This window comes from Echinops telfairi, unplaced genomic scaffold, assembly GCF_000313985.2.
Source record: "Echinops telfairi isolate 266 unplaced genomic scaffold, ASM31398v2 ScPeMD7_18;HRSCAF=68, whole genome shotgun sequence".
Taxonomy (NCBI): Eukaryota; Metazoa; Chordata; class Mammalia; order Afrosoricida; family Tenrecidae; genus Echinops; species Echinops telfairi.
The window spans coordinates 23548835-23564198 of NW_022103915.1; the positions used below are offsets into that span (position 1 = coordinate 23548835).

General features: G+C 41.6%; 1 protein-coding gene across 2 annotated transcripts in view; it reads left to right on the forward strand.

Annotated features, from left to right (window-relative positions):
- Positions 1–15364, forward strand: part of SEL1L (SEL1L adaptor subunit of ERAD E3 ubiquitin ligase) — a 72987-nt gene that overhangs the window by 17373 nt on the left and 40250 nt on the right. For both annotated transcript variants that reach the window (XM_004698750.2, XM_045287763.1), the window contains 3 exons: positions 11814–11981; positions 13631–13736; positions 14924–15086. In XM_004698750.2, coding sequence (XP_004698807.1) covers positions 11814–11981; positions 13631–13736; positions 14924–15086 — 437 coding nt within the window. The remainder of the gene's footprint in view (positions 1–11813; positions 11982–13630; positions 13737–14923; positions 15087–15364) is intronic.

Sequence of the window (15364 nt, forward strand, 5' to 3'; positions counted from 1 at the left end):
CCTGGGGGATTCGCAGGAATGCTTCTTTGAACTGCCTGCAGCTAATTTCACTATGGAATTAGTCTACCACTTTATCCCCCTGTGGCTTCACTCTTTCCTTAGTCAACCTGTATTCTTTTATTTGGAGGGCAAGTTGAATGGTCCTCTTTGCTGTGACCCATGGCAGAAGGCATACGGGAGTGCCTGCTGCAACAGGAGTACCACAGAAGGCTGGTGGGTTGCCCGTTTTGGTGTAGAACATCGCGAATGGTGGGCAGAATTGCCCTGGTCAGGTTGTTGGACTGTGGAGGTTGGACAGAGGTTCCTGCAGCAGTGTGGAATGTTGGCGAGTGTTATCTGTGCTCCCTTAGGCCATGTGAAGCACCAAAGCAGGTGGCAGGAAGTTCCCTAAGTCACGTGGGACCACAGAGGACATGTAGGAGCTCCCCCAGCCATACGTGCAGGATTTTCCTGAGCCACATGTTAAGCACTGCAGAAGGTGAGCGGGCAGGGTTTCCCCCAAAGCAGTTTGGTGGGATATCCCCTGGCGGAGGGTGGGCAGGCTTTTCCCAGCTTGGGTTTACACTGCAGAGGTTGGAGCTCTCCCAGCTAGGGGTAAGGTAGGCAGAAATGCCCAAGGCTAAGGGGAGTAGTTTGGAGGTGTGCAGTGGTGTGTGAGAGAAAAGGGAAGAGAAAAAGGAAAAACAAAACAAAAAAACAACTAAGCCTGCTGAGACTGTGAGGGTACAGAAAGAAGAGAGGGAAACAAAAGTAACAATATAGCTCAGACCCACCCACCCCACCCCCCACCCCCCCGATCCCTGACCATGGGGCTGGAGGGGTTTAAACCCTGCCCCAAGGTGGCTGCACGCTGTGGCTGTGTTGAGATAAAGCCTCTGCACTGGCTCCAAATGATCCCAGCTTTGTCCGAGACAGTGGCAGGTCTAAGGTCAAACCCTAGCTGGCCTCCATGTGGTAAGCCAAAAGCCCCCAGCTCCCAAAACCTAGTGGATCTGTGCCAATTTATCTTTATGATGCTCCTCCTGTGACCTGGCAGTGTGGAATTTCCCTCTTAGTAACTCTCCTGTGCTGATTTCTGCGGAGTCCCTCTGGTATGTGTTATTTAGTTGCCATCTTCCCAGAAGTCCTCTCAGTCCATGATACTTTCAATATTCTTCTCCAATACTATAATTCAAATGTATCAATTCTTTGGTTTCCTTATCTGTTGTTCAACATGCACATGTATATGAGGCAGTTGGAAGTAGCATTGCTTGGATCAGGTACCTTAGTCCTCAAAGAGATTTCTTTGTTCTTACCACTTTAAAGAGGTCTTGTACAGTGGATTAAAGAGGTCTTGTACAGTGCAATACAAGACCTTTTAAAGAGGTTCTGTACAGTGTAATGCATCATTTGATCTCTTGGCTGCTGCCTCCATGAGCATTGATGGTGGACCCTAGCAAGGTGAAATCTTTGACAACTTCAATGTCTGTTTATCATAATGTTACCTGAGCACCTGTACTGTGTCATCTTCATATCGCAGTCCGTTAATGAGCCTTCATCCAATCCTTATGCCGCATTCTTATTTATATAGTCCAGCTTCTGGGATTGTCGGTTCAGCACAAAAACCCCACCCCACACCTTTCCTGATTTGCAACTATGTGGTATTCCCTTGTTCTGTTCAAGTGACTGCTTCTTGGTCTGTGTACAGGTTTCTTCTGCTTTAGTGTGTACCAGAATTGCAAAGCCTAGAAAGAATACAGGTGTTCAGCCAAACCCATAATGTTTAGGCAAACAGTGTAGATAGGCTGAGCCATTCTACTCACATGGCATGGTGGGAACCCCACAAGACAGCAGCCAGAGGCCAACCTTCAGAGCAGGCCTTTGACAGGTACCAGCTTACTTGTTAACTCTTTTCCCCGCATTTCACCCTGCTGGCCCTTGACCAAGACATCTTTACAGCAGAATTATCAGTTGGGCCCCACACAGCAGGATGATATCAGCCTGCAGTATTGATATCAAATATGCCTTTCTGGGTTCTTATATTTTGCATATGTAGGGTTTCTGAGATGGTAATTTTTGATGGGAACGTATCTTTCTCCTGCATGCTGGCTGGTGGGTTTGAACTGCCAAACTTGCAGTTAATATTCCTGTGCTTAATTCCCAGTACCACCAGGAATAGGTACCTAATTGGCGTCTGTGTTAGATGGTTCTCTAGAGAAACAAAATCAGGACACTTATGACTTTATATATATATAACCTCCCACCCATGTTGTTCAGCTCGTTTCTCCAGCTCTTTCCCTTTCTGTGGACAGTTTCATTCAACAGTGGGATCGCACTCAAGCCTCTGTATCAAGAAAGAGGAGGGGAGCAGAGTTGGGTTCTCAGAGTGAGTCTCAAGGTGTGATGAATCTGGAAAGCTGAAAAGCCAATAGCAGTGGCTCACCACCCCACCCCAAGGGAGTTAAGAGACCCATTGATCTGTCGGGAGTGAGTGGATGAGTCACAGTCCCTGGGATGTTCCATGCTAACACCTGTAGCGCAGGGCAGTAAGCACCTGCTCACATGGTCCGTCTCTGTGAAGGAGGCCTGCAGCCCATCAGCAGCTCCATTTCAGGTGGTGCCTTTTCTGCAGGTGTTTGTATGTGAGCTAGACAGCACTGGTGATGTTTGCACTATGTGGGCTCCACTGCAGGTGTGCTGAATCTGCTATGGCCCCAGAGGCTGATTTCTGTTCACTGGGTCAGTGCTGGCTATAAGTTCAGCACAGCTAATGGTGAGGCTGCAAGCCTATAGCAGTCAGCCTCAGGCTTTGGCCAAGAGTAGAATTCAGACAGATGGGAACTCGTGCTATAGTGGGCTCTGTGTTGGGTTGCTAACTATAAGGTCAGCAGTTCAAAACCACCAGCCACTCTGCAGGCAGGAGAAAGATAAAGCTTTCTACTCCTATAAAGATTCACAGTCTTAAAAACCCATAAGAACAATTCTGCTCTGTTCTGCAGGCTATAAGTTAGAATTGCTAAATTTGGAGGGTTTTTTTTTTTTTTTTTTTAATGGTAAGAGTTCAGACAGGATTTCTGCATTCGGGATTTTTAAAAATCCAAAGGGACTGCAGGATCAGATAGCCTAAGTTCAAGCAAGTGGTTTTGAACTGCTGACCTTGCGATTAGCCACCCAACACATACCAAAGAGTGTAAATTCCAACCCAACCAACCCACTGGCAGCAAAAAGCAAGGAAGTTGGTCCCTCTAACACTTGTTGTTATTTTTAACTTTCCCTGATGGGCATGGTTCTTGTAGCACTTCTGAAATTACAAACATTTAGCGTCTTCTATCAAATTTTACCATACGTCTGGATGCAGTAGCCACAAAATACACAGCTATTTTATGACCTCTCCTTTTCTTTTCCTCATAGTACATCCATACCATCCCATTGCCTCCATTCCGGCTGCTGGTGCAAATCCAGCTGGACTAGACTAAAAAATGACCCAAGGGCTCCCCCTCCCCATTTTCTCATTCATGTTTATCTAAACCAGTGGTTCTCAACCTTCCTAATGTCGTGACCCTTTAATACAGCTCCTTATGTTGTGGTGACCCCCAACCATAACATTATTTTCATTGCTACTTCTTACCTATAATTTTGCTACTGTTGTGAATCAGGTGACCCCCAAAGGGGTCATGACCCACAGGTTGAGAACTGATCTAAACCTTTGCTCCAACCCTGTGAACTAATTCACCTTCCCCCTTGACCCCCTTTGAGGAGAGAGCATTGCAGACTTTGAACATTTCAGGTCAGCCAGAGCAAAGCTTTGGTAATGTGCTGCCCTTTCCCATCCCACAGGGAGGCGAGAACAAAAGCCAAAGGCATCCCCTGGGCTGCCCTTCCCCCCACCTTTTTAATCGTTTTATTAGGGGCTCATACAACTCTTATCACAATCCATACACACATCAATTGTGTAAAGCACATTTGTACATTCATTGCCCTCATTCTCAAAACATTTACTCTCCTCTTAAGTCCCCGGCATTAGGTCCTCATTTTTCCTCTCCCTCCCTGCTCCCCCCTCCCTCACCAGTCCTTGATAATTTATACATTATTATTTTGTCATATCTTTCCCTGTCCGACGTGTCCCTTCACCCACTTTTCTGTTGCCCGTCCCCCAGGGAGGAGGTCACATATAGTTCCTTGTAATCGGTTCCCTCTTTCCAACCACCACCCCCCTTCTTTTATTGTGGACCAGCTAACTCTCCTGGAGTTAGATCTATCCTTGTCAAATTCCAGAGGTCACGCTGTCCTTCGCGTGGCAGTGGCTCATAAGACTGCTCCTCATCCAGGCAACAAATGCTCATCAGCCCCACTGTTTTCACTTCTTCCTTTTCCACACCATGGTTAGCCATTTGTCAGCGAGTCAGTTTCGTTCCAACTGGTTCCCCATTTCTGGTACCAACTGTGTTGGAGGTGCCAGTTCAGTACGTCCCTAAGGAAGATATCGTCCAACTCAAAGCTATGATCTACCCCTACTTGGATCTAGGATTTATTTTAGCAAAAGGATACAACACAAAATCCGCAAAGGGAAAAGACCTCTGGGACAAAGTCCCTAAGAAAGCAGGCTCAAACTTCCTAGAATTTTTTTTTCCCACAGAAGTCACATGTGACCCACATAACTCCCAACTGTGGCAGCACATATGAAATGCTGTTTACTAAGGAAGTTTGCAAGAGACTCCACAGCCAGAGGCTTCAGTGGGGGCTTGTCACGTCATTACCTCTGCCTAACGGGAACCACGGTTACTGCAGACTCAGAGAAAGCAAGCAGATGTTCAGCAAAAACCATTCTTCACTCTTTAACATTGATCAGGGTGGGAACCCTTCCAGAATCTAAAATTCCCAGATGCTAGTCAGGGACCAACTTCATAAGCAAACCTTTTTCCGCATACCTATAGCATTTGTTCATTAAATAGCCACCTAGAGACCACTCATACCCTTTTTGAAAGGAACATGTTTTGATGAAAATATCAGATCTGCCAAACTAGTAGAAACTGAGTCCAATTTAGCTCACAGCACCAAAGCTTTATCACGGGGTAGTTCAAAGCTTGAGCCTTCAGGGCCTCTAGCTCTTTGTTGCTTTCCTGTTGGGCCTCCGTAGTATAAGACTGACTCCATCCTCGGGTTTACTCCATGTGATCCGATCCTACCTGCCGAGGGCAGCCCCTGTACATGAATCTCCAGTGATTCGCGTTACCTGCCATGCTGTAAACCAATTTATGAGACAGCTGTGGGAGAAGGAGAAGGAGTTTTACTAACTGTAATATTCAAAGAGACAGAGGGGATGCCATCAAACGAAAGACTGTCTCCCAGAACAGAGAAAAGGGGATGTTTTTTGTTTGTTTTGTTTTTCTTTAATACATTAAGAAGGGAGAGAGACTGGAAAAGAAAGCTTAATAATCTTGTAATGAAGTTACAAAGTGAGGGGGTTCGCTAATTACTCTTAAGGCATAGGCTCTTAAGCTCATTTTGCCTACTGCCCTCAAAAAAAAAAACCCCTAGCAATGAAAAAGCTTTGCATTGTAGCCCATAATCCACACACACACAACTACATTTTTACAACCCCCTGGATCATTCTGGGAGAAAGACAGGGCTTTCTACTCCCGTAAAGAGTTACAAGCTCACAATGGATGGATGTATGGATTGTGATAAGAGTTGTACGAGCCCCAATAAAATGATTTTTTTTAAAAGTCTTGGAAACTCACAGGGGCACTTCTACCCTGTCCTGTAGGGTCACTATGAGTTTGATCAACCCTGTGGCAGTGTTTGGTTTGGGTTTGGATTGTTCTAGCGCCCACAAGGGCTGGCATAACCCACTTTGAGAAACACGGCTCTAAGGAAAGGGTAAATGAGGTTGACATTGTTACACAATGGAGTTGCCCACTTCTCGCCAGTCTGCCCAAATGGTCACCTGGCCTGCCTTGGTTCAGAGAAGGTGTAGGAAGGCATTAGTCATCTCCGCTGTCTGCCACCTGGAACAATGTCCGGAGGTGTTCGGTGGAAATGGCAAGTTATAAAATAATTCACTTAGTATGAGCTCCTATGTGAAAACTAAAACCTTGGCTTTTGCATGTTTACAAACAAAAGAGAGGTCCACATCTCCTCATGTGGTAACAACTGTTACCTCTAGAGAAAAGGAGAGCTTGAATAACGGGTAAAGATGACTGATTTTTCTCCTTAAATGTTATAACTACCCTGTGAATTGTTCTGTGTTTTTCTTGTAAGAAAAACAATACCCTTGTTGTACTAAAACTTTTAAAAGGAGAAAAATGAAATAGAATCTTGATACACTTCAAGTGGCAAAAATAAAAGAAGTTGAGTTGGAACTTAAGTCATTCTTAAAATCAGGTTCTGACAGAAGCCCATTGGAGTGAGTAATTGGATGGCCTTTCTATTTCGTGTTGCTTGTGTGGGAGTAGCTGGGAAGGAGCAACCCCTTGGTCAGAGTAAACAGAAGGTAGGAGGTGGAGCAAAAAGAGGCACTTGTCTGCAACACATCTGAACTTGCGTGAAAAGGCTCTTGTGCCATAATAAAGTGTGCAGGCGAACTTCCCGAGGAGACCGCCCTGTGGAAAAGCACCTCTTCTAGAGTCTCCTTTCTCCACCAGACCACCGACCGTGTCCGAACACGACATAAGCCCTACAATTTGTGCAGCAACGGCACCTTCCATCCTCCCCTTCCACATATTTAATATACTCACTATGCCAATGTATTTTTACATGTCACTGTTTCATCTTCTGTCTCTGACCACACGCTGACTTCGTTGAAAGTAAACATTACCAACTTAAATGAATAGAAATAATCACACAGCTTGTGTCTATTTTCGGATTACCAGGGGACAGCCAAAGTCAATCCAAGAAAACAAAGACTTCTTGATCTTGGCTTTTACCTCTGTCATAGACGATGTTCAAAAATAATGTCTGGCCGTTTTTATGAAGTGGGCCACGAAAGTAAATGGGTAGAAAGAACAGATATGAACCAAATGCTGTGATGTATGGGTGAGTGGGGCCAAAATTCACTTCTGAAATGGGTTTGCTGTGGCAGAGCTGTCTTTCTTACTGTCGTCATGTCTGTACTTCATGTTTGGGCATGTAGTTTGTGCCCTAAATATAGTCTCTTAAAGCAATTGTTTATAGAAATGCAGAGACTTACTGTTCTTTTAAACAGCACTTATTCCAAGCAAATTTTGTTCTGCTTTTTTTACCGTGACTGTCATCTGAATCTCATGAACCCTGTCACCTTGGGTCAGTGCTTGCTTCTGTTTCATCTGGAAATGGTTATTTCTAACAGCATTTTGTATGAATTTTCTCTACTCTCTTTCCTTTTTCTCCTGACAAAACTCATTTTTGTTCATGAAGCAATGCATGCCTTAGTAAGAAGTTGTTTGCGTGTTCGTGAGTTGTTTCTGAATCTGGCTAGCCTTTGACGAAATCTGTCTCTGTATATAGACTGTTTTCCAACCAATATTAAATACCTCTTTATCTGGCCTATACCATTTATGTGTATTTATGTCCAGTTGGTGCTTTATTCTTGTTTTGTAACTTGTTTTTGTTTTTGGTGATGATTGACTAATTGAATTTTTTTTTTAATAATCATTTTATTAGGGGCTCATACAACTCATCACAATCTGTACATACGTCATCTGTGTCCAGCACTTTAGTACATATGTTGACTTCATCATTCTTATGACACCCACTTTCCACTTGAGCCCCTGGTGTCAGCTCATTTTTCCCCTCCCTTCCCCTCCCCCTGAACCCCCAATAATTTATAATTTATTATTATTTTATCATATCTTACCCCATCCCACGCCTCCCTCACCCACTTCTCCGCTGTCCATCCCCCAGGGAGGAGGCCACATTTAGACCTTGTCCTCTGTTCCCCCTTTCTCCCTCTCCTTCCCTCCACCCTCCCAACTAATTGAATTTTTATCTTAGCATTTACTACAATTTATGAAAGTTGTCTTGAGGTTAATAGTTTTGACACCAAATAATCATCTCAACTACATTTGACAAATAGAAGGTTGGAAGCTATCTTCTGCTGTGTGCTTGGAACTACAGAATTGCTTCTGACAAGCAGCAGGAATAATTTTCATTTTCTTAGGAACAGAACACTATCTAACCTCACAGTGTTGGTCCTCAGTGGCCCTGCAAAGCTCTCGTTACTGTTGGTGATCCTGGTGGTGGTGTGTGTCATCGAGTCTGTTCTGAGTCAAATCAACCGTTTTTGAACAGCTCAGACTGGCCCCATAAGCTTTCCAGGCTGAAATCTTTATGGGAGCATATTATTACCCGGCCTTCAAAGCCACGGCTTGGGTGGTGAGCCTCTCGGTCCGCAGCAGCGCACTTAACTATCATGACGCCAGAGCTACCTGTAAAAGCTCTTCAAGTAAGACATTTACAAAAGTACGTCCCTTTCCTTTGTCTATGTGCATTAAAAAGCTAACATTTTGGGCTTTTGTTTTCATACCATCTTACAGTTAAAAATGAGGAAACAATGAGTTTGTATTCCCATCGTTCAAAGTAGTGCCTATGACAACATCCACACCGTCTTCACTTAGCGTTTGCTTCGCACAGGCTTGCGTAAGCGGTCCTGTGTGTGTGCACGCGTATCCGTCAGGTGTTACTTCACCAACATACTATACCATTCCATAATAAGTTCTATGTTAAAAGCAAGATCTTCTGGTCCTAGGTCCTCCTCCAGCTGCCCCTCTATTCCCTTTATAGCAAAACTCTCCATACAGTGTCCACGGCTGGAATCTTTTTGTTATTTAATTTTTTAGTTAATTTTTAAGAGTTGAGCAATCATCACTACAATAATTATAAAACATTTTCTTCTTTCTCGTACTCATTGTTAGGCCCCTATTTCCCTCCAGCCTCCTCTGCTATGTCCCTAAGTAATTATTGTTCCTGTTACTGATCCTATAGATTTACCTTTCCTGGATTTCACACACTGAAAGAAATATATAAAACAAAATCAAGAAGAGGAAAAAAATTAACAACACAGGCAAAATAAAAACCTCAATCAAAAAGAAATCAGAAAATACTAAAAACTGGGACAAATTTAAAATGTGTCAAAGGGAAGATCAAATGATAAGGTGTTAACTTTTAACTGTGTCTGCCATAATTGACTTTACAGGGCTCTCTGACTGACAGCAAGGCTGTTCACGTCTCTGGACTATGGTAAAGGGCTTAATCCTCAGGGATCCTGCAAATGGATATGGGGTTTCCACTCTGATCTGTTGCCTTCTACAAACAGGGTATTCAGAATTTAATCTCTGATACTTTTCCCTCCTTCAGATTTGGATTTCATTATTTATAATCCTTGGCTCATTCAGGCTGGTGTACTTCTTCCTCACTTAGATGGCTACTTGTTTTAAAAACAAACCTCTAAGACCCCAGGCACTATTCTTTCTGAAAGCCAAGGCTGGAGTCTTTATGAACTGACATTTCTTTCTCTCCCAGAGAGGCTGCCGGGGTCAAAATACTGACATTGGAGTTCAACCACGGTGGCAACAGGGTTTCTTGTTGCTAACTTGCAGTGTTCTTTAATCCCATCCCATCTGTGTTGAGAGTGCCCAGGTTCCATTTGTGTCTGCATTATAATTAGTTTAAATTCTGTTGCTAGACCTTTGAGTTTTTTATTTTGTTATTTGTTATTAGGTTATGATACTGCACCAGTTTTTCTCTTGGATGTATATGTGGGTCCTTGTGAGGACATTTCTGTAAACATTCTAAAAAGTTTTTTTTTTTAAAAAGAGCCTCGAGGCATATCTTTTTTCTAAAAGCCTTCTTAAAATTCTAATAAGTCCGAAAACACTCATTGCCATGAGAACAGGTTCCGACCCATAGAAAACCTATAGGACAGAGTAGAAGTGCCTCTGTGGGCTTCTGAGACTATAAATCTTTATGGGAGCAGAAAGCCTCTTCTTTCTCACAAGGAGCACCTGACAGTTTTGAACTGCTGATCTTGCAGTTAGCAGCCCAATCGTAACCCACTAGCTTGAGTTTTTACTCCTGACCAACACTATGAAAGTACCCATTTACTCAATAGTTAAGGTTTGTCCTTGTTTTCCAACCTTTTCTAGCTTTCTTGGATGGTTTTATTGACTTCACAAGAGCAGATTTTTTACTAATTTAAATAAAAAGGAATCTGCTTCTTATTCCAAGTTCTCATGTTCCGTGAATTAAGCAGAGTACTCCCAAGGTCTGCATATGTACATTGTCATACTATGTCCTTACTGTAGAGTTAAAGCATGATTCCTTATCTATAAAACGTGAATTTCTTACACAGATTTTAAAAGGATTTATTGAGTTTTCTTCTTTCATTTTAAATATCATATTTGATTACAGATGCTCATTAACTTAAATTGCATAACCCGAAATTCTTTTATACCAGAATAGTGATTACTCTTGTTTTTAAAATACTTGGTTTTGAGGAGGTTTTAAAAATGACAGTTTGAAATTCTTTCAGAATTTCTCCATGGGAAGAAAATTAACTGAAAGTAACACATACTGTGAAAATTGTATGTCAGTTGACTTGGAACTAAGAAATCCCCACCGTAACTTTTGGAAGACTTTAAAATACACTTAGAGGATAATAACAGTTTCTTCATTTGATGTATGTTTGACAAGATATCACAGAAATAAATATTTTCTTTCTAATAACTTATTGAACACTTTTTAACAAGTTTCCGTTTTCACACAATTGATGGAACAGGTATTACATACTGGGGATTCTTGGTTCTTCCTGTTTAGATTATGCTGAATCCGATAGTTAACCTTTTGTTGTCAAAAAGCCATTTGGTTCTTTTAAGTTTCTTTTCTGCTGTACAGTTCCATCACTTGCAATCTCTCATATCTTTGAAACACTTAGAATGTATAAGTTTGGGTAAACTAGAATTCCTATGATTAAGTTATTTTTAAAGCAAGCATTTCTGTTATTGGGGGAAAAATCAAAAACAAGCAGTCTTGGGGTTGTGAATGAGTTGTGCCCCTAAGTCTGTCTCTTAGTCAACTGTTACATGGGGTCTGATTCATAACTACAGGTTGTAGTTGGATATTTGTAACCCAGTGACTATAATCTTTGAGGTGTCCCCATTAAACCTTGGTTCCTAGCAGATGCTCCCATTTATTTTCTTTCTTCCATGCAGGCTCTAAGTTCTGAGTAGCTGAAACATCTACTCCACCTCATCTCCAGCACCTGGCATGGTTCCCTGCACTTAGCAGATACTTGGAAAGAACTTAAAAATAGAGATAGTCTTTACCCTTAAAAATCCCAAAGTCTTGTGGGAACTAGAGTATCATAAAGAAGTAACCTCAGTACATAAGAGATAAATATTGAAAATACTGTGGGATCACAGAGAAGTACACAAGCAATTAACTTTGCCTGGGGGAACATTTTCCATACATAACTTTGCATTAATGAATAATTTACAACATCCATATATAAATAGGGAGAGTTGTTTTGAGCAGTAGAATTGATCCAGTTGCATTTTGCCCTCTTGTTTTGCTCACTTGTTGGATAAGAGTTACACAATCGACTTTTAACATCCCTAAGATTGTATCTTGACACCTTTGGAAATTCTAAGCTATGTTTCAGTAGGCTAGTCAGCTCAACCTGCTCAACAGGTGTCTCAACCTCAGGTCATTCCTAATCAGAATTTGGACCAGGTGCTTTATGCTTGACATTGTAAACCATTCCTCCTACAGCTTCGTCTTCAAATGCTCACAGTTACAATGGACTATTAGTGCATGCGTACTGGTGTACTTTTCACGTTAGTCTTCTGGTTTCTTTCCAGTTTTGACTGCCATTGAAGGCACGGCACATGGGGAGCCCTGCCACTTCCCCTTTCTCTTTCTGGAGAAGGAATATGAAGACTGTACGTCAGATGGAAGGGAAGATGGCAGACTGTGGTGTGCTACAACCTATGATTACAAAGCAGATGAAAAGTGGGGCTTTTGTGAAAGTAAGTATTACTTGTAAGGAGGTGTGTCCGCATTGGTTTTTGTTCAGGCCAACAATTTAAAAACCTTTGTCTAGCAATCCTTTTCTACTTTGGTCAAAACTGGTCAGTGTTGATAATAAGGGTTATAGGCTTAACTAATGGACTTAGAAAGCAAACAAGGTGCTAATTTTCCAGGACTCAGACAACTTGTCATACACATTTCAACATAATTTTTAGTTGGTATGCACAGATTGTCCCATAAACCCTTCAGGCTGCCTATTAAACTGATTAATGTTGTTGTGATTTAAAGGAAAATAATTATTTTTTTAACAATACTTTGAACTTGAAGCCCTTGGTGCTGACCCTTTCCAAATCTGCACCCCAAATTCTAACTCGTAAATTCCAGTCTGCCATGGATAAGCAACCGAGGCTAGGCCTGGCTCTTCCATGGAGGTGTACACCAGCCATTTGGCTTTTTGCCTCATTTACTGCAGGCTCTCTTTCCAGAGGAAGGAACTGCCAGGGAGAAGGCTGGTTAGCAAACCACATTCGCAGGGTGACACAAATTGACTGGAATGCTGACCTATATTCCTTATAGCCACAGCCCAGGGAAATGTCAAGAATGACTCATTTGTTGGACCCAAACAGAGAGGGTCCTAGGCTGCCTCCTTGTGGGAGAATTCCGCCATCCTGGGAGGTCCCTGACTGTAAGGATCAGTCAAATCCCAGGTGTCTCTTGCGTTCATCTCACACCAAATGTATGTTCATCTGTCTAAAAAATTTTAATTAAAAAATACTTTGAGTAAAATAGGCTATGGTAAAGGAACATTTAACAAGTTTAGTACATTTAATCAGCTTAAATGTTAATGTCAGTATAAAAGGGGCTGGCCTCTACAGGCAGGCTGTGTTTTTAAGAACATTCTACCTATAAAATAACAGCGGGAGATCCTAAATATGCCCCTCTGATTAAAAATAGCATTTTGAAAATAATGCTCTGATAGAATAGTTTGACATTCCCCCCAAATAACAGCGAATGTAGCCCATCTTTGTATGTAGTTCAGTCGATATGAAGGGCACTCAAGTATCATACATCAGATTTTGTGTTTTTATATCATAAGAATTTACCACTACTTCTATTGGTCAAGAAGTGAAGTGCTCAACTTGAAGAGTTCTAGATTTCTGTTCAACTTCATTACGGCAAAACACTTTTCAAAACATATATAAATAGTTATGTGATTTTCTTTTTTTAGTGCTGTTTCAGTGAATAGAAAAAAATTAATGAAATTTAACATTAAATCAGTATCTATATTTCATTTTCAAGGGCCATTTTTGCTATTTATATTATATAAGTAATCATGAAAACTATCTCCTTATAAGAAAATGCAATCTGACCATGATAAATGCAGTGTGATGCAAGCCTCCAATGGCCTTCTGCTTGAAGCTCACCTTGCTGTGCCATCAAAAGCTCCTAGTAAAATTTCAGTTGAATGATGTGCATGGTTTTAGAATTGCGAGGAGCAAAAGTACCCTTCAAAAAGCATTCACCCTGACTTCCTATAAGAGAAAGATTTCATTTAGTTTGGGATTTTTTTTTTCTTTTAAAGTCTTAGGTAACAGCCAACTCATAAACCATGTGTCTTTAAATGTATGTATGGACGTTTTCTTTTTAGCCGAAGAAGCAGCTGCTAAAAGACGGCAGATGCGGGAAGCAGAAGTGATGTACCAGACTGGCATGAAAATCCTCAATGGAAGCAATAAGAAAAACCAGAAACGAGAGTAGGTAGCATTGCCAAGCCCGTCTTTGCCCAAGATAGGCTGTGCCTGAGCAGCATTGCTGAGCACGTTACTCTTTCAAAGTGTACGACTAAAGGCACCCCTACATTTCATGACCTTACAAGAAAGTATCCAGCTTTTGGCTTGTTTGGTACAAAACGTTTATAAATGCCCATCTCAAAAATGAACAGTCTTCAAAATGGGAATAATTGACTAAAGTTTCCAAGAACCAAGACTATATATGCTGTTCAGAATTCAAATAAGACCTACCAAACGAATTGTTTAAATGTGCTTTGTGATCTTCTTCCAGGCAAAGACTGGGATTTAGGAATTGGCATTTGCAAAATATGTAAAGCAAGTGACTGTGCTTTCTAAGATTTTATGTTCAGGTGATTTCAACTGATTTGTTATATCATTCATAGAAAGATTTTGGTGGGGGGTGGGAGGAATTAACAGCCGTTATCTGTTGGATTGTTTAGTAAACTAAAAATCAAACCATACCCATTGCCTTCTAGTTGATTCCTAACTCATAACAACACTATAAAACTCATTGCCACCGAGTCTGTGCCACCTCACGGTGACCCTGTCGGACAGGCTAGAACTGCCCCTGTGAGTTTCCTTCCGTGACTGTAACTATGGGAGTAGAAGGCCCCGATTTTCTCCCAGGAAACCGCTGGTGGTTTCAAACTGCTGACCTCTCAGATCATAGCCCAACAGTAATAACTCTGACACCAGGACAACACTCTAGGACAGCGTAAAACTGCTCCATAGGGTTTGCAAAGCTGTATTTGTTATGTAAGCATACTTCCTTACCTTTCAAATTCTAAGCTAGGTTTCTACTGCGCGACTAGACATTATCATTTTACTATAAAGGAACCCTGGTAGCATCGTTACATGCAATTCTCTAGTTTAAATTTTAGTTAATCTCTTGTAGAAGCTGTAGAATTACTATTCGTGAAATACTCATAAATTATTCGAGGATATCATGATAACGAGAGAACTAGTACCTCCCATTTAAAAAAAGTAGTCATGGTGTTTTCTGTATGTATAATGTGACTTAGTGGACTTAAAATGTCAGAGGGATTCTATACCAGAAGGAAATAATGTAGGCCAAAAGTTAGTAGATCTTGAAAAAAATTAATGCAGTCCCAAAACATTGATTTTTTTTTTCTTCTGTAATACATTTGAAGAGCATTTCGGTATCTTCAAAAGGCAGCAAGCATGAACCACACCAAGGCCCTGGAGCGCGTATCCTATGCTCTTTTGTTTGGCGATCACCTGACACAGAATATCCCAGCAGCTAAACAGATGTTCGAGAGGCTGACTGAGGAAGGATCTCCCAAGGGACAGACTGTAAGTGCCTTTTCCAGGGAGCCACTCTCCCCACTCAGCTCATTTGTGTTCCTGGCTGCTTACTTTCTATGTCCTGACTTCTTTTCCGCCTGGTAATCCTGGGTGGTGAGATGTCTTTAAACGTCAGCCTTGTGGTAGCCTCTTTTACCAGTCTTTTTGTTTTGTTTTGTTTTTGTTTTTTTTAAACATTTTAATAGGGGCTCATACAACTGTTATCCCAATCCATACACACATCAATTGTGTAAAGCGCATTTGTACATCGTTTCTCAAAACATTTT